Source organism: Sorghum bicolor, chromosome 1, assembly GCF_000003195.3.
Source record: "Sorghum bicolor cultivar BTx623 chromosome 1, Sorghum_bicolor_NCBIv3, whole genome shotgun sequence".
NCBI classification, from domain to species: domain Eukaryota; kingdom Viridiplantae; phylum Streptophyta; class Magnoliopsida; order Poales; family Poaceae; genus Sorghum; species Sorghum bicolor.
This window is the reverse complement of record NC_012870.2, coordinates 65389365-65407079: the sequence shown is the minus strand read 5'-3', so window position 1 is coordinate 65407079 and position 17715 is coordinate 65389365. Positions and strand designations below refer to the sequence as shown.

General features: G+C 40.8%; 3 protein-coding genes and 1 long non-coding RNA gene across 4 annotated transcripts; 2 read left to right on the top strand and 2 right to left on the bottom strand.

Moving 5' to 3' along the window:
* LOC110432947 lies at positions 59-2860 on the bottom strand. Its single transcript, XR_002450250.1, has 3 exons — positions 1799-2860; positions 1513-1625; positions 59-400 (listed from the first exon to the last, which is right to left on the bottom strand). It is a non-coding gene; the product is annotated as an uncharacterized LOC110432947 (long non-coding RNA).
* Positions 3159-4778, top strand: LOC8080806. The gene is made up of 2 exons (XM_002467790.2): positions 3159-3245; positions 3678-4778. The coding sequence occupies exons 1-2, from the start codon at positions 3159-3161 to the stop codon at positions 4776-4778; spliced, it is 1188 nt and encodes a 395-aa protein (XP_002467835.2).
* On the top strand, positions 6184-8670 carry LOC8082618. The gene is made up of 2 exons (XM_021450888.1): positions 6184-6323; positions 6573-8670. Exon 2 carries the CDS (start codon positions 7591-7593, stop codon positions 8482-8484), a length of 894 nt encoding a protein of 297 aa, XP_021306563.1. The 5' UTR covers positions 6184-6323; positions 6573-7590; the 3' UTR covers positions 8485-8670.
* Positions 9250-17374, bottom strand: LOC110431647 (branched-chain-amino-acid aminotransferase-like protein 1). Its single transcript, XM_021450887.1, has 19 exons — positions 17118-17374; positions 16661-16759; positions 16212-16283; positions 16033-16125; positions 15673-15810; positions 15216-15274; positions 15013-15115; positions 13881-14069; positions 13690-13790; positions 13546-13600; positions 13294-13380; positions 13129-13180; positions 12652-12737; positions 11469-11522; positions 11271-11354; positions 11117-11188; positions 10388-10468; positions 10062-10097; positions 9250-9642 (listed from the first exon to the last, which is right to left on the bottom strand). The coding sequence occupies exons 1-19, from the start codon at positions 17211-17213 to the stop codon at positions 9514-9516; spliced, it is 1686 nt and encodes a 561-aa protein (XP_021306562.1). The 5' UTR covers positions 17214-17374; the 3' UTR covers positions 9250-9513.

Below are 17715 nucleotides of genomic sequence, written 5' to 3'. Positions count from 1 at the left end.
CACATGAAAACAACTAAACAATGATAGTTTTCTACAGTTTAAGTCTCATGCAATTATATGTGACCATACATATAATACAAAAAAATACTCATGCATAATGAGACATAATAAAGTCATGTCTCGCATAGTATAATTAACTTATTTAATTTGAAGCACGGGACACATTAAGATAAAAAATTGAAAAGGCATAAAAATCTATAGCCGGCAACTGTACAAGCTGTGATTAGAGCTAGTTAACCCAGCAAAAGTTGAGGCGAGTTAGTCCTGACGGCCTTCACACCCCTTTCCATCCTGACGGTCTTCACATCCGCAAGTCAGTACACAAGAACATTAAATAGAAAATGCTTTTAGAGAGTCTGACGGATGAGTGCAACTGGTGAATGCAAAGTCCAAACTTGTTCTACAAAACAATAAAACACATGAATATTAGATTTAGTCAGAGAGGAACTGCGAGCCTGCACCACTGTTGCATGAAAATGAGGAGGCTAATATCAGTACTAATAGGCTGCAGCCCTACGCCAATATGTTGCAAGCAGCATTCATGTACTATATCAAGCAATTGAATATGTATATCGAAAATATTAGTCAATTGGCTATAAGGTAGGCAATAAAAAAATTATCACTGACCCACCATACAAATTCCATCATAAAAAGCTGAATAAATAGTGCAATTTTTAGTACATCAAAAATAAAATTGATCTTGATATCATAATAATTCCATTAGCAATCAGCAATACAACAAGAACCTTCCCACTACTTTAGAGGGATGCCTTCCAACACGAACTCTAGGCTAGCATGAACTTCAATTAGCTTGCAAATAACTCACCCTTCATTAATATCGATAGGTTTCCTATCATACAAATCAAACTCTCTTGCATGCATACCTATATTTTTACAGTATAAAAAAGTTTACCCACCCCGTCATGGATCCAGACCAAGTATTAGCTGGTAAATTACTAAATTGTACTAACATAGTGGAAATGTCATAAGATAGAAGAAAATAAAGTAGATCAACCCAGGATTAAGTTCTAGTTCATGTATTCTTGACCAAGTACAGGAAGCATTGACATCTTATAAACTGTATCGTCAAATATTTAACCTGAAATGCAGAAATCACATAATTGTATACTGAAGAAATGCAGAAATATTAGTACTACAAAAAGCAGAGTTCTAATTGTCAGGACAACTATTCAGTGTAATTCAGAGTTCCACCTTTAATGTCTTATTTTGTGATTCTTCTACGTACTGTCACTTATCAACACTATCCTTGAGCTGGTTTTCACACAGGGAAAAAGGAACTACATTTACATGCTTGTCAAAAGTGTAAGTGATTTATAGGAAGGAAACTCCTAATACAAGAAAGCCTCATGCAATTCTGTAACCAGTCAAACTCACATAGACAGTAGAATTGCATTTTTGTTTCCTATCACTTCGTATATAAACTACTTAAAACAGGTTAGTTGATGCATATTAGAAGAAGATGCATGATGATTATTGAAGATGGAGGCATACCATGCAGCATGCACATATCAGACCAGCGTAGACCCTCTTGTCTGTAACTCTCGGCAATCTGGAATTGCAGCAGTGCTTGTACTGCAACATTGGAACTGCTGGCCAAGTAAAGACTGAAACACCAAATAAAAAACAGAAATCAGTAACACAAGTAAAAACTTGTTTTGGTTGAAATGCAGAAATCACATAATTATATACTGAAGAAATGCAGAAATATTAGTACTACAAAAAGACAAGCAGAGTTCCAATTGTCAGGATAATTATTCAGGGTAATTCAGAGTTCCACCTTTAATATCTTATTCTGCGATTCTTCTACATACTGTTCAGAGGTCGTTGCCAATCCCCAGTGTGCCTGCTACAGTAACATACAAAATAAGATAAACATTATAAAAAAATAAAATGAACAATCAAAATATCATTAAGATTCAAGGAACAAAACCCTGCAAGAAAGCCAAGAGTGTAGGTGTGTATTTCAACTCCCAAACATGAGACAAGCCGTTGATTTCTGAAAGTTAAAACACTTCAGTAGTACCAGTGCAAATTTGAGGCCAAAAGTACCAGTGCAATGCTATGTTTCACTGTGAAAACAAATAATTTAAAATGTGTTGATTTTATTATCACATATTAGCCATCAATTTTGGCACTTCCCAACATGTTTGAACTCTGTAGCATCTCAATCCTGCAAGACCACAAAATATGACAAGATGCTAGTTGTAAGATAAGAACAAAAGATTTAAAACATTGAGCCTCTCTGTCATGAAGGAAATACATGTAGCTCTAGTGAAAACACAGTTATCCATAAGCTTTGGCTTTATATGTTGTAGGGGTGATGGTAATAGTGATCGAAAACATACTCAACTAACAATTTCTCTATTGCCATATATTATATTTGTCCATATTAGGGTGGGTTAGAATTCAGATTTTGTGTCAAACCTTAAATACATGGAAACTGACATCGTTAAAGAATATATGGTTTACAGAACAGAGAGGAAGCGAGCAAAACTTGCTTCTTTCCTAACTCTACAAAATTAATCAATTATTCTTCAGGCTGCAAACAACCAACAAACTAATGAATCAGCCTAAGGTGGAGAAAAATTCCAAATCACCTAGAAAGCGAAGCAACTCACCTTCTCGATCTGTTCCGGATCTGCAGGAGATTGTCCAAGGAGAAAAACAGGCCGTGATCGATGGCATTTTCCATTGTCCCAGTCCCCGTGGGTGTCGGCGGCCTTTGCCCTCTTGCCGTTTTGTCCCGTACTGGCAGCCGTTGCCCTGTTGGCCCTATCTGTATGCACCAAATTAGGATGACGCGAGCCTCCACGAGTGGGAAATCCGGCAGAGAGAGAGAGAGAGAGAGAGAGAGAGAGAGAGAGAGAGAGAGAGAGAGAGAGAGGAGCAAACCGATCAGACGACGGGAGGTCAAGCAGAGCGCCTAGCGGTGTAGAACACCGGCACCAGCCCTCGCTAGTGTGGGTAGGGGGAAGCCGGGAAGGGGGCAGCCGTGGCCACCAACGGCGCACCGCCTGCGCCACGCCGTACCGGGGCCGCCAACAGCAGGGGCCACAGCCGTGGCCGTCCGAGTGGTGCCGGTGGCGGCGAGGACCTTCAGTATGGGCACCGGCAGCGGAGGATCTAGGAGGGCCGCCATGGCCTGCTCGTGCCAGCGCGCCGCCTGCGAGGGCGCCGTCGCCCTACGGCCGCGCCTCCTTGGGACTTGGGAGAGAGATGGAGGGGTATGTGAAGGGAGCAGGAGATGAGGAGTCGGAGTCACTTCGGGAAATAAAAAATTACATGTGCAGGAGGTGACGTCGGGGAGAGACCGAGAGAGGGAGTTGCGCGTGGGGTCGCTGTGGGATGGGAGGAGTGATGAGCTTTGATCCAAACAATTTGGTCCGTTGGATATGAGTGAGTAAGAGAAATGAGTGATTAGAGTTAATCTTGTCCCTTAATTTCATAAGATAGAGCTTTCTGGGTGCAATTATCTGGGTGTATTGAGTGGAGTTTATGACTATAGTAGTGGGTTATGGGGTGCATTTAGCTAAGTTCTCAACTGGTGGATTATATAGTAGTGGAGATTAATCACTAACGAGAATGGATTGGAGTACTATGTTCATCCTTATCTCTGCCAGCTGCATTCTTGTCTTATACATTCTTCCCATTGGCAGTTTAAAGTTTATGAGCTGTTCCAAACTGTCGATGCACTGTCAAATCTAGTCAAAGAATGTCCCCAGTTCACAGAAAAGGTTTGTTCACTAATTCAAGAGAGAGGGTTGAACCTGGCCAGTGATCTTAAGAAACCTGGTGAAACGAGCTGGGGTTCATATTATGAGGCACTAGTGAAATTTGCTGCTTATCTTGATCCAATTTGTGATGCACTTTACTTTGTGAGAGAAGAGGTGAAAGACCATGATCAGACATATCTGGCATACAAAGTACTTAAAGGATTGTCCTATGACTTTGCCTTTGGCTTGCTTTTGATGCAAGATGTACTTAGTGTTACAAATGAGCTTTCATTGGCCTTGGACAGGAAATATGTGGACGCAGAGAACTGTATGGCTCTCCTCCAGGAGGCCAAGCAGCAGCTGCAGGTAATGAGGGATAAAGGATGGACATCCTTCCTCAACAAAGTCGGCTTGTTTTGCAGTGAAAATGAATTCGACATGCCCAATATGGGTGCCAAATTTGAACCCCGGCCAAGATTGAGGGGCAATGCCCCAACGATGACGAACCTGGAGCACTACCATATCGATTTCTTCGAAAAGGTTATCAATATTCACCTCAACGAGTTTGACAAGCGTTTCAGCAAGCAAAGCTCTTCGTTGTTTGTTCTTTCATCGTGCTTAAATCCACACAATTCTTTCCAAGCTTTTGATAAGGAGAAGCTTCTCGAGTATGCTCGGCTCTACCCATCCGACTTCTCTGATTCTGACATAGCAACACTTGATCTGCAACTTGAAGCCTTTGTAGCGGACTTGCGCTCTGATGTCAGGTTTCGGGAAATGAGTGCTCTCAGTGAGCTTTCTGTTAAGATGGTGGAGACAGGCAAGGCCACTGTGTACCCTCTGGTATATCTGCTTCTAAAGCTTGCTCTCATCCTTCCTGGGACACCGGCCACTGCCAAGACAGCATCCTCTGCGATTAAGTTCATAGATAGCACTATGCAGGAAGAACCTTGCAACCAGTGGATCAGTGACTGCTTATTGCTGTTCCTGGAGCGTGACATATTTGAAAATGTTACCAATGACGCTGTCATTGCATCTCTTTGAGGCTACATTGCTGGGTCGGTAACTGGAGCTTTTGTTGCATCATGGAGGTGTTGGTTTCATGAGCTGTTACTTTATCTGCTCAACCTATGCATTTTTTTTTCTGTCTCTCTTGGTTTGTTCATCTAAATGCATTGCCTGATGCATGAACAGAATTATACGGTTTTGAAGATTTGGAATTCTGGTGTCCAGTGTTTTTGTCAGCTTGAATGTTTATGTAGTACGGGGACTAGATGGATTCATGTTTCATGCTGAAACTCTCTTCTTTACATCGTTCTATAGGCTACCTGGATAATTCATTTCTGTCACAGGTGGAAGAATCTGAACTCATATCAGGATTACTGACTTCATTTCTTTTGGCGAGGACTTAAATCTGTTGAAATTAAGCTAACTCAAGTTGGTTATGGGCGTATGGTTCCATGCAAAGCCACACATAGCTCTGCCTTATTATAGTAACTTAGTATTATTACGTTAAACAAAGAAACACAATGGGGGATCATTGTCTTCCTCCATCCCTCACTGAATCACTTCGCAGTTTTTTAGACAGGGAAAATTTGTATTTATTTTTTAAGATCATTAGGCGGGTCAAGTTGATAAAAAAAAATCTTGAAAGCACTACCCATATCATTAGGCGGGCAATCTTGTTTTGCATGTTCGCCTTACAAAAGCTGCCCGGAGGAGTATGTTCGTAAGATCGTGATGATCTTTCTATCAATAAATAGGAATGAGTATTTGCTATTAGGGGGATAGGATCTTATTTGTTCTCTCTCTCTCTCTCTCTTCATTGATGCAATTTAGAGAGAGAGCGGGACGAACTAGAAAAGGATAATCAGGAGATGATTAGAAAAAAGAAAAGATAACTGTCAATCGGTGGATTAGGTTTCAGCTTTATTTTCAAAAAAGGTCATGGGCACATGTGTAACGTTCGCAAATATTTCACAAATATCTGCTTACAACTAGGTTTAGGATTTTTTTTTTTTTGCAATTATAAAAAAAGGTTCAACTTTGAACTAGATTTCACTAACTTGGAATTTGAAGGCCAACCACTTGCGGAGCTATGTCTCTGTTATTTTCTCCAAGCCCACATGGCCACATTCTATTCAGCCCAAACCCAAACAGCCCCCACAGCCCACATTATAATTTTTTAGACCTAAACCAAAAATTTTCAAGATTTTTCGTCACATTAAATCTTACGACACATGCATAAAGCATTAAATATAGTCAAAAATAAAAACTAATTACACAATTTAACTGTAAATAATGAGATAAATTTTTTGAGTCTAATTAGTCTATAATTGAACAATATTTGTCAAAAGTAAATGAAAGTACTATGGTGGCCGAAAACTTTTTGTTTCGCCAACTGAAGAAGGCCTAATCTGGAGTCGCTGATGGAGAAGAAAATATTTGACTGAGCATGACATAATCGAAGTCCAGTGTATACGAGGGGGCAAAACATCCGTGTTCTGCCGCCGCTAGGTTTGCAAAGTGGGCGAGAGTAGCGCGGAGAGGCGCTCCGCTTCCTTGCCCTGCATTTCGCCTCCCTCCGAGGTACCATTTCTTGATCCCCAAATCCCTCATCTATATATGATCGCGTGTATCAGTAAATGCGGCCCCAGGCAATCTCTCACAGGAAAAGTTTTAGGGCTCGAGTTTACCTGTCGAGTTTTATAATACGCAAAACCCATACGATTGCCCATATATCTCTACTCTTTATGTCTTTATTATTCAGTTCTGTGATTCCATACTCATGGGGATCTGCTTGTGACTGAATGCTTGCTATTTGGCTTGGTGAATTAGGGTATGGAGCCATCAGATTGCCAATCCTGTACTGAAGCCAGTGGTGCCCACTTCCACTCAGACGAATCTTCAGGGGCATATGTTGCTGATGTTGTTAGGAAGGGGCCTCGGCGAGGTCCATCACGTAAGAAGGCCAAATCTTCAGGCGCATATGTAGCTGATGTCGTTAACAAGGAGGTTCAGGAAGAAGGTCCATCTCATGTGAAGGTCGACATTGACCAAGCAATCGATCTCATGAGGTTTTCCTTGAGAGAAGGGATGGCTTTTCTGGATAATGGGTCGGGGAGATCATTTGAGGAAAGGAATATCATCGACATGTCTAGCTACATGGTCAATCTGATGTTCGAGAGAGGTGCATCACATCGCGGTGCTTCCCGCCGGATGCGGGCGGTGAAACCTACCATTGACAAGGATATTGCCCATGTGTTTGCTAAAGAAGTAAGAAAAGGTATTGCCAATGAGTTCCAGGGAGATCCCTTTGGGATAGTCGTTGATATGTGTTCTCCCCCTTCCACAGGGAAATGCTACATGGTTCTGTTTGTGCGCTATCTCAATGGCAAGGGTGAGGTTTTGGAGAGGCTTCTTGGGATTGTGCCAGAGCCTGATGTCAAAGTGGCAGTGGATTTGATGCTTTCTGAAGCTGGATTGAGCTTGACAAATGTGCGGGGCCAAGGTTATGGCTTGGCTCGGTATGGTGATGAAACTTTTTCTGAACTAAAAACATTGGTCAGTAAAGCAAGTGCATCAGCGTACTATGTTCATCCTTCCGCTTTCCAGTTGCATTCCATTCTTGCCTCTACTTCCCAAAATCTGCTTGAAACTTTCCAGCTTTTCCGAGCTATTGATGCTTTGTCAAAATTAGTTCAAGAGTCTCCTCAGTTCAATCAAAGGGTCCGCTCGCTGATCCAAGAGAGAGGCTTGAATCTGGATAACAACCTTGAGAAGCCAGGTGAGACATCCTGGGGCTCATACTATGAGGCACTAGTGAAACTCGCTGCTTATTTACCTGCTGTTTGTGATGCACTTTATGGGGAGAGATGATTCCAAAAGGACTGATGAGAAACTTACGGTATTAAGAGCACAATGGGCATTCACCGAGGACATGCCCTTTGTTTTGCTCTTGATGCGAGATGTACTAGCTGCTACAAATGAATTGTCTCTGGCCTTGGACAGGAACGACCTGGATGCTGAGAAGTTTATGATTCTTCTCAAGGAGTCCAAGAGACAGTTGCTGGCACTGAGAGATGAAGGATGGCCATCTTTTCTCATGGAAGTGGACTTGCTTTGCACCGAGAGTGACATGCCTATGCCTGACATGGGAGAGCAGTATGCACACCACAGGTGGAGCGACGATGAATCTCCAACATCGACAAACTTGGAGCATTACCATATTCATGTCTTTGTAAAAGTTATCAACGACCAACTCAGGGAGCTTGATAAGCGCTTTAGCAAGGAAAGCTCTGAATTGGTTTGCCTCGCATCATGCCTAAACCCACGCAATCTTTTCCAAGCTTTTGATAAGGACAAGCTCATTAAGTTTGCTCGGTTCTATCCATCTGAGTTTCCCGATACATCTATTGCAGCACTTGATCTGCAACTCCAGGTGTTCATAACTGATGTGCGCTCTGATGCCAGATTTCATGAAATGGTTAGATTGAGCGATCTTTCTGTGAAGATGGTGGGGACAGGGAAGAACAACATGTATCCATTGGTTTATCTGCTCCTGAAACTCGCTCTCATCCTTCCTGGCACAGCAGCTATCGCCAAGACAGCATCTTCAACAATGAAGTTCATAGACAGCACAATGATGAAAGAACCCTGCAACCAGTGGACCAGTGACTGCTTACTGGTGTTCCTGGAGCACGATATATTTGAAAGCATAACCAATGATGACGTCATCGCATCTCTGTGAGGCTACCAAGTGTAGTGATTGGTTGACACCTCTATCAAAACAGTGTCTTGTAGTTTTTGCAGCAGCATGTCAGTTTCATGCACATTTTATCTTCTGAACCTATGTGATTCTGCACTTCTATTGCCGCCATACTAGTTTGCTCTGTATGAACCCTTGTTTGCTCGTCTGAAATCTGAATTCTGAATGCATTGTCTGATGCACGAACACAGTAGTTTGGAGCCATGGACTTTTTGTGTTCCATTTTTGGTAGCCTTGAAGGTTTCTGGACTACTGAAAATAGAGATGGACTAATGCTTTAGAAATGTCTTGGGTTTGTATCTATATGTTTTACTTTCTGCCATCTTCATTGCTGGGTTCCAGCATACCCTTAGGCCTTATTTACTATGCTGCACTGAGCTCCTTGGAGATTTGGTTCCAACACGCAGCAATGAAAATGCTTGTGCTCTCCTATAAAGATATATAGACCCTGTTTGGTTCCCCTTGCTAAATTTTAGTTAGCTAAAATTATTTTAGCTACTCATGGGTGACTAGCTCCTTTTTAGTCACTGTGTTTGAAAGTTTCTACTAAAGTGACTAAAGTTTAGCAGCTAAAATTTAACAAGAGAACCAAACATGCCCATATATTGCATGCTGCAAGGAAATTAAGAGAGAGAGAGATTCAGATTCGACAAAAAGCACTGGAATCGTATGCATGGGCATGGAACATGGTGGCAAATTGGATTAGCAATAAGCACGGGGATTAGAGTACTAGGCAACTTAGACGCATATGAGCGCATACCAGTGCAATGACTTATTGCGTTTATAATCTCCAGAAGTATACATCCTGTTTGGAATAACAATGATTACATGGTTCCTTTAAACAATAGTGATAATAAATGGAGATTATTATTAATTTATTATTATGCTCCACATGGTGCCTTTAAACAACAGTGATAAATGGAGATTATTAATTTATTGTTGTGCTAGATTGGTATCATCAGGCTCCTTGGGGGACTGATCCTAGCTAGATAAGGGATGCATCTTCGACAATTACACCTCAGCAATCCTCGGTATCGGTACTCCTTGCCCTGCTGTCAGGACTTTGTATGCGTTCTGGATTTGTCTAGTGACTGGACCAATTTTCCCATCGCCGATTTCTCGCCCGTCAATCATTACAACCTGTTGTAAAGCACAGAATGTATCAGCAATAAATTGGGATCGGAAAACAGCGGCAACTGACGCTTCTCAGTACTTTTCAGTACTTTCTTAACATAGATTGGGATCGGAAAACAGCAAAAGGTGCATTGCTGGAAAACTGGAGCACTCTACAACGAAGTCACAGGCAGTAATATACTTGATGTCACTTGGCAGCATGCAAAAGAAAAGAGATCAATCTAGTTAGGGGGCCATACCTCCTTGACAAGTAATAAAAGGAAGAGCAAACTGTATTTGAAATTAGAGAATATATGCAAATATTTCTTCACTATTATGCATCAAATCCAACTTCACTTTTCAAGTTTATGAGAACCATTTGACAGTTAATAACTGGCTAGGAAAAACAAAAATATGACCATGTAGTGCAAGAAAGTCAAACTCACCGGAGTAATTTCACCCATTGTTCCAGTTGTCCATACCTGCATGTGAAAATCAGAGCTGTAAGAATAAACATACATGTTCTGGACTTATGGTGGGTGCGGGCAGATTAATATATCAATAACAATTCATGCATAATTCTAAACATCAAGTTTAAGTGCATGGCATCCTACATGGAAGCCTTTTGAAAGGAAAGTTTTGATCAAGTGCGCTCCATCTTGTCATATTAGTTCATCAACAGGAAGTCTTATAAGAGACATTCAGTGAAGGATTAGTGGATTACCCAGTTAAAGAGAGCACATAACTGATATCTCCAAGTAAAGTACCATACCTCATCTGCAGCATGAAATTCTGACAGACTAATGCGTCGTTCATGTAACACAAAGTTTTCTTTCACCACAAGATCCATGACCTGTTATTTTCATTTGAGAAATGTTAGAAAGACTCAGTAAACCACACCTTTTCTTTATTAGCACCAATTCTGCACGTTTCCACATATATGTAGCGCTTTACAGTAAGCATACACAACCAGAATCCAGAAACACTACATTAAGCATACAGTGATATAACAGAGTTCTAGATGTATTGAACGGGCAAACTTATTCAACAAGGCAGGACACTAACGAAAAGATAGCAAGGTTACTAGAATTGTGGAGAATTTCTGCTTCTGTAGTTCAAATATTTTACACTTTCTCCTGATGAAGATAGTTCGAATACTCGCTCAAAAAAAGATGGTTGGAATATGACCCTAATCCAATAATTTGAACGTATGCAGAAAAATAATGAATAAAAGGAATCGAATGTTACTTCCTAATATGTACCAAAGTCCCTCTATCAAAATGAAAACAGATAGAACCATTCCTGCTAGTTTAGAACCGATATTTTTCCACTACATATCTTAATAGTATATAAATGTGCAACATAATTCGAATATTGTGAAACAACTTGAGCTCAGAAGTATTGGTGCACAAATAGAACAGAATATATCTCAAAAAAACTTGGTCTGAATGGAAAGGAGGCACTTATATAGTTGTTCCAACTGGAATCTGATTATACTCACAGTTGCTCGCGTAATGCCTGGAAGGCAATAGTCAGCATGAGGTGTCAATACAATTCCCTTTTTAACCATAAACTGCAGTTAACACAATGGTGGTTTTAGAGCAGTCATGTGCCAGGTGTCTGTTAGTCGATTTGCCAAAGGTATGTATGCTTACAATGTTTGTTGCATTTGTTTCTGATACAAAGCCATCCTTGTCTAGCATAATGGCATCCTCAGCCTGGGCAAGATTACCTTCTATCTGCATAAGTGGAAGGAAAATTGAGTCCAAACATATCAAAAGACAAAAACTCCATTACAGTTGCGGTATATACTAAGAGCTAATTAAGAGCTTCAAATCAAAAGGAAAGTGAACCTTTGCCAGAATATTGTTGATAAGATTGTTGTGATGTATCTTGGAGTCTACACTCTGGAACAAGGAGAATAACCATGGTCAAGTTTAATTGACAATTAAAAGAATAGAAAGTAGCAGAACAACATATTTCAGAGTATTTGAACCGATGCTGAACTAAAGGTATATGAAACATTGAAAATAGTGAAACTGTAAGACATTGACAGCAACTGAAACTGTAAGTGATGGAGGTAATACACAAATATATTTGGTTTACACCAGGTATTGATGAGCTAGTGGGTGAATACAAAATTCTGCAGCCTTGAAAAGAAAACAAGTTTTACAGATTCCAGTTCACTTTTGTCTACAGCTATGACCGATCAATGCCAAATGTCTATCAGTGAGAAGTATATTTACGTGTTAACATGGCAACCCTGAGCCCAGCAATTGCACAACACTATGATTGCTCTGGAAAGTTTCTTTGAGTCGATAGATTTAGGTAATGAGAACTCTTGGGGTCTAATGGTAACTATCAGCCTAGAGGCAAGCTGGTGGGTAAAAAGAAACCAGACAGCCAAATTATTGCAATTAATAAATATGTTCGAGATTGTGCTAGTCACAATTCCTCCATATTCAAGCAACTCAGCGAATGATGCAAAGAAGTTGGTATTGTCCTTTTAAGATGATTGTCTGAGAATATCAGCCTTTTAAAGATGATCTTAAACTATATAGTTGATTTTTTGAACTTCAATTGTCCATGAAGTTAACAATGATTTTCCTGTTAAACTATAAAACCAATATTTTCAGTGGCAATTATAAAGAAACAAACATATTGAGACCACCAGGTAGGACGAAATGCTGCTTTTGTCAGCACTGATGGCTACTGGTAACACATTGTGATCTCTTGTCATTTTAGTATGAATTTTTCAAATGCGAGTTTGAATTCCAACTTTTGCATGTGAGTACATATTTGTATGCACTATGGATGTGCCAAGTTTCAAATTTTTTTGAACCAAAGTACATTTTTTGAATTGGTTTCCATGTTTCCACCTAGTAGGTGCTTTCCAGCACATTTCATCTTCCAAGTAAATGCTAGTTATGTGAGAAAGAAATTCACCTATTAACAAAAACTACTCTTCTAAATGACCCTAAAGCTAGCTGAAGTTAAATAAAAAAAATCATGAAGAATTCAGTAAGTATATCTTACATTTGGAGAATTTCGACGTGTGGTGGCGGTAACCAATTTTATTCCATGAGAGTTATCATACACTGGCGGTTTCCACTCTGCAAGCACTGAACAAAAAAAAAAATATCAGAAACTAACAGAACAGCATTCATTGCACCTCTTGATACAAAATTGGATGTAACAGTGACATGAATTAGTTTCCTTTCCTCAAGATGTATTGCCAGTAATAGCAATAGCTATACCATATGTTACCAGTTTGTGCATTACAGGTCAGTCAATGAACATGTGATGTTATGCTGTCGTTTTAGAACAATTATAGAACACCACTGGTGCTTAAACTCTTCCATTCCATGGCCTATTGTGTGTCTTTGTGATCAAATAAAATTCATGGTAGAAAGAAAATGCTTTGTGTGCGTTCAAAGGTGGATTCATGATGCCAAAGAGAAGAAGGTGCACATGGATGCAAAAAGAGAAAAATGTGGGTGGAAAGATGAATACCAATCAAGGCGCACCCATAAAGATTGAAACCAGGACTCATTCCAGATGTCACCTTCACTTGATAAATTACAGCTAATGAATTGAATGAGCGAGCAGGTAGCATGAAGGTGATAGATAACATACTATAAAAAGTGACATTGTGATGAATCTTGATCTATATTTTACCTTTTTCCCACGGGTGAGCGTGAGCCTTATATGAGCATTATCAAACATTCCATTTGCAATCAGAGTCTTAAAGATGGCATCCTTAATCTGCACCAAAGCATGTGTGAAATGACAGCTCAGTTAATAAAAAGTTGAAATTGGTTTCCAGTGATCCTCTCTAAATGAGAATTCAGATTTTAGAGCACCACAAGCACCTACATTGAATACAATCTACAGCGAAATCATGAAGCTCGTATGCTAACGTTAGCTTACCCAATCACGAGTAGGCACATTTATGAAGGCCATAGCTTTTGCAGAATCAAACAATCTAGATAAGAAAAAAAAGAGAACATAGCTGTTAGATAAACCATAAACAGAAAATGGGATGCAGACAGAAGACTGAACTAGCTACTGCACCTGTCCAAATGTTCATCTAGTTTGAATACTTTTCCATCATATATACGTAAACCTTCCCAAACAGCATCTCCTCCTTGTACAACTGAATCAAACACTGAAACCTTTACAAGAAAGATTATTAGTGAAAGAATGTAGAGAGTTTACTATGTCCTGATAATAGTGGCATGCCACAAGGTACCAGTGGCATATACCTTTGCACTGTCACGGGGCAAAAGTTCATCTCCAACCCAAACAAGAATGTTTTTATTTGCAGGGACAGGCAGAGGAGGGTCAGGTAATGGTGGTTGCTGGAGTCCTCTTGTCTTCCTCATTTGGCGCTTCAACATGTTGTAGAAAGGCAAGCTTTGCTCAAGCAGGTCATAAAACGCGAATGGGAAAGTCTGCAATCAAACAAGAAACTCCATGGTAAATAAGAACTGTGCCAGATGGTACAAAACAAGATTAAGCGAATTGCAATTTGATAAACTAAAATGGAAGTATGCTAAAACATTAGTAGTTTGCAAAGCGCTTATTTACTAGCAAATAAGTTTCTTATTGGTGCTTCAGTTTGTTTACAGTCCATCACAGATTAATCATAGCCCTGAAGCATCAGGTGGTTAAACAGGATGCATAAATGTCCACAACATAATGGTCATGACTTAGGTATTAGCAATGGATTTTCAAGGAGAATGTTGAAAAATCTGGTTGCTAGTCAATCAACACCATTTAAGCGTATTTCAGAATTACCAGCAGCATTGTGATAAACAGCTAAGGTTTTCTGTGGAACACATGGCCATGTGACATGTCAGTTCAAGATGGGTGAAAATTTGTCTTGAGGAGAAAATAAACAGAGAATGAAAGACCAAGAATTTCAGTATGTATTAATCACGGGAGCAACTTATACAGACAAGGATGTGAATCAACCATCTGCTACCACAGATGACATTCTTATAAGTCACTATCTGCAACCACAAAATTTTGTCGTTGCAACGGAATAATATGGTAAAGAAAAAATATGCAACGTCTCAGGACAGATTTCGCGAAACGGCCCCTACTAGTTTTCATACTAAACATCCAGTTAAACACTCACGATTCCTTGAACACAAAAAACTATTAAATTATGTATATATTTATGTCATATTTTTTCCAAGTAAAATATTTCAGTTTGTCTAGGTAGTTTTTTTCACCGACTGGCGTGCTTCTTACCATCTACCTTTCCCAGCATGCCCTTTTCCAATCAAGGTAGAATTGACTTGCTATGCAAATTTTATCCAGCATAAAAATACTCATAAATAGTGGAGAATGGGGATCAAGACAGCTTTTTTTTTGTGTGTGTAAGCTTACCAGAGGATATTGGCGAGGCTTAGAGAAGCCCGAAGACTTGTGCACACTCCCATACCACCAGGGGGCCCATATACCATCAAATTCCTTGGGGCCAGCTTCCCATCTAAAAGAGGAAACAAATCCAGGTGAACATGATGAGGCTACATATGTATATCACAACAAAAGTGTAATACTAGTGTTAGTATTGTCTACAACATACATACTTCAACATTTGTGGCTGGAAAGGAATGCCCAGATCCTCACAGAGTCCACTCAGGACAGCCTGCATGTGAGGTGCAAACCAACTGAATACATTGGACCACAAATGTCAATATTATGAGAAATCTAACACAAGGATTGGAACCAGCAAACATTTGCATCAACTTATTTAAATGTTATAAAACCACTACCATTGCAGGGCTCATGATTTATGACCATCAAAACTGATGTGAATTGTGATTGTGAACTAATGTAGCACTAGAGAAGTTGGCATACTCATGCAAAAAGAAGGGGGAAAAGTAGTCGGTGTAGCCGATAAGCTGAGGACTAAAGTGACATGCCCTTTAAAGCAGCTTTACTATATCATCGTGGAAGATGACATCTATTACTCTTAGATCAGAATCATAAGATGTACAGTGGTCACTCTAATAAAACCACTGCAGTAACCAGTCATAGATTTACCTCAGGATCCTGTTGCAGATCATCTGCATCTATCACAGGGGGTGGGCTCCCAAGTCCACATAATTCACTGTATATTGAGACAAGTTCGCCTATGCCAAGCTCCATGAAGGATGGTGGAACAACTTTATCAAAAGATGGCTGGGATAATGGAATTGGATATTATTAGTGGGACACATTAGGTAACATGCACACCACAGCAAAATCTGCTAAAGAAAAAGATCTTCAAAGAATCAGGTATTTTCTTTTTGAAAAAACAAAGGCAAACGCAAAAGTGACATGTCATAAGATAAAACTTGGTAAACAGAACCAAAAAAAAAAAGAAAAGTAAACTGCATGTGTGAGGCTTAAGGTGACAGATACCAGTATATTTAGAGGGTTACGTATCAATATGAAATGCTTTCCCTTCTTCATGAGGTCGCTTGACAGGTTTGGGAGACGTTGCTTTGAGATGTGCTACTCAAAGAAAAGAAATGGGGTTATCATATATAAACAAAATTTATCATTTCACAAAGCTGTGCTGCAAGTTTTTGAAATCATACCTTGCAGTAACGATACTTTTTGTCTCCTGGGCCAAAAATCACCTCTTTGACAACCTTATTTCCATCAGGGTCCTGCACCAGAAATGCCCCCAGGTGACTCAGTTAGACAAGGAACACAATTCGTAAACAGCATTTTCTGGGGGAAAACATGCTCTGCTCTTGCCAAAAAGGGGCATACAAGATTATGGTACATGATAGTGTTTTCCATACAAAATTTATCAGGATTAACTGAAACAATGAGAAATTTCCACCTAAATGGTCCTAGATGCAGACATCTGTTTGAGGCCATAAAAGGATATCAAAGTGGCATTGCAGCCTGAAAGCTTGAAGGTGGGAATCAAATGAGTTGCCTGTCTGCCAACCACCTGTCCACCTCGCTAGTTGAAACAAGGCATAGTTCCAGGTAATTCAAACTGTAACGTAAGATAGAGTTGACCGCCGAATCTCACCATTTTAGACAGGAGCTCCTGTCGGTAGGGCCTGTCGACGCCAGTAGCACGCAGGAAATTCGCGTAGAGAGGCTCGTCAAGCACCTCCATGTCATCCCTCTGGCGGCATACATACAGAAAACAAAAAAAAAATCGAGATTCAGTTGCCAAGTTAAGCTAACGCACATGAAGAAAAAAAATAGGCGCGGCGCGAGGATAAGCAGCGGCACTGAGAGTGGCAGTCGATTATAGACTCGCTAACGCAGCACGCGCGTCGCACGCATAGGCCTACTACCGCCTACCACAAGCCCTCGTCGGTCGGAGCACCGAGAACGCGCCTGCGTTGCAGCTGAGCGAACGCGCGTGCGCCGGAACGGGTTCCCGTCCGTTTGTGATCCCCCATCTCGCGCCCTCGGGAATGCGTCGAGGCGCGAACAGAGCAGGAGAGGAGGGAGGAGGAGGAGGGTGGCGGACCGACCTGGGCGAAGGAGTACATGAGGCTGGTGCTGAGGGAGCGCGGCGCCGACCACGCGTGGATCACCACGGGCGACTCCGCTTCCGCCTCCGGCGCCATTCGCCCGCGCGCGGCCGCAGCGCCTCGCCGATCGAGTGGGGACTGGGGACTGGCCGTGGAGGGGAGGGGGATTTCCGGGTGGTTGTTTCCTCCCTCCCGAGTCGAATTGACCCGCTCGAGTGCCCGACTGGAGTGTGTGTCAATTGGGATTTGGGAAGGGAGGAGGGGGAGTACAGGAAGGCTATTAGTAGGACTGTAGGAGGGAGAGGCGGGGAGCACCATGAATATAAAATTTGCCTATTAAAAAAAATTATGGCGAGTTTAATTTGGTATTCAGATTAATTAGAAGAATACCCCGTGCGTCGCTACAGAAATATAGATTAATAAATTACGTGGCATGATGACGTGGACAAACAAAGTACTTATATGTCTTGTTGATGTGGAAAATTATAATTGTATGGCTAACAGATTTTAGTTATGTGTGATAGTGCATTACTTAGTTGGACAATTGTATGTTGAGAGAAATATAATAACTTGCTGACGTGGATACTACAATTGCATG

Excerpts from the sequence above, each read along its gene's own strand:
- LOC110431647 (XM_021450887.1), bottom strand. The coding sequence starts at position 17,213 with ATGGCGCCGGAGGCGGAAGCGGAGTCGCCCGTGGTGATCCACGCGTGG. Across the intron at positions 15,275-15,672 it reads ATCTGCAACAGGATCCTGAG|GCTGTCCTGAGTGGACTCTG; the intron begins GTAAATCTATGA and ends CCTCACATGCAG. Across the intron at positions 13,791-13,880 it reads TGCCCCGTGACAGTGCAAAG|GTTTCAGTGTTTGATTCAGT; the intron begins GTATATGCCACT and ends TTTCTTGTAAAG.
- LOC8080806 (XM_002467790.2), top strand. The coding sequence starts at position 3,159 with ATGGCCTGCTCGTGCCAGCGCGCCGCCTGCGAGGGCGCCGTCGCCCTA. Across the intron at positions 3,246-3,677 it reads CTTGGGAGAGAGATGGAGGG|TTTAAAGTTTATGAGCTGTT; the intron begins GTATGTGAAGGG and ends TCCCATTGGCAG.
- LOC8082618 (XM_021450888.1), top strand. The coding sequence starts at position 7,591 with ATGCACTTTATGGGGAGAGATGATTCCAAAAGGACTGATGAGAAACTT.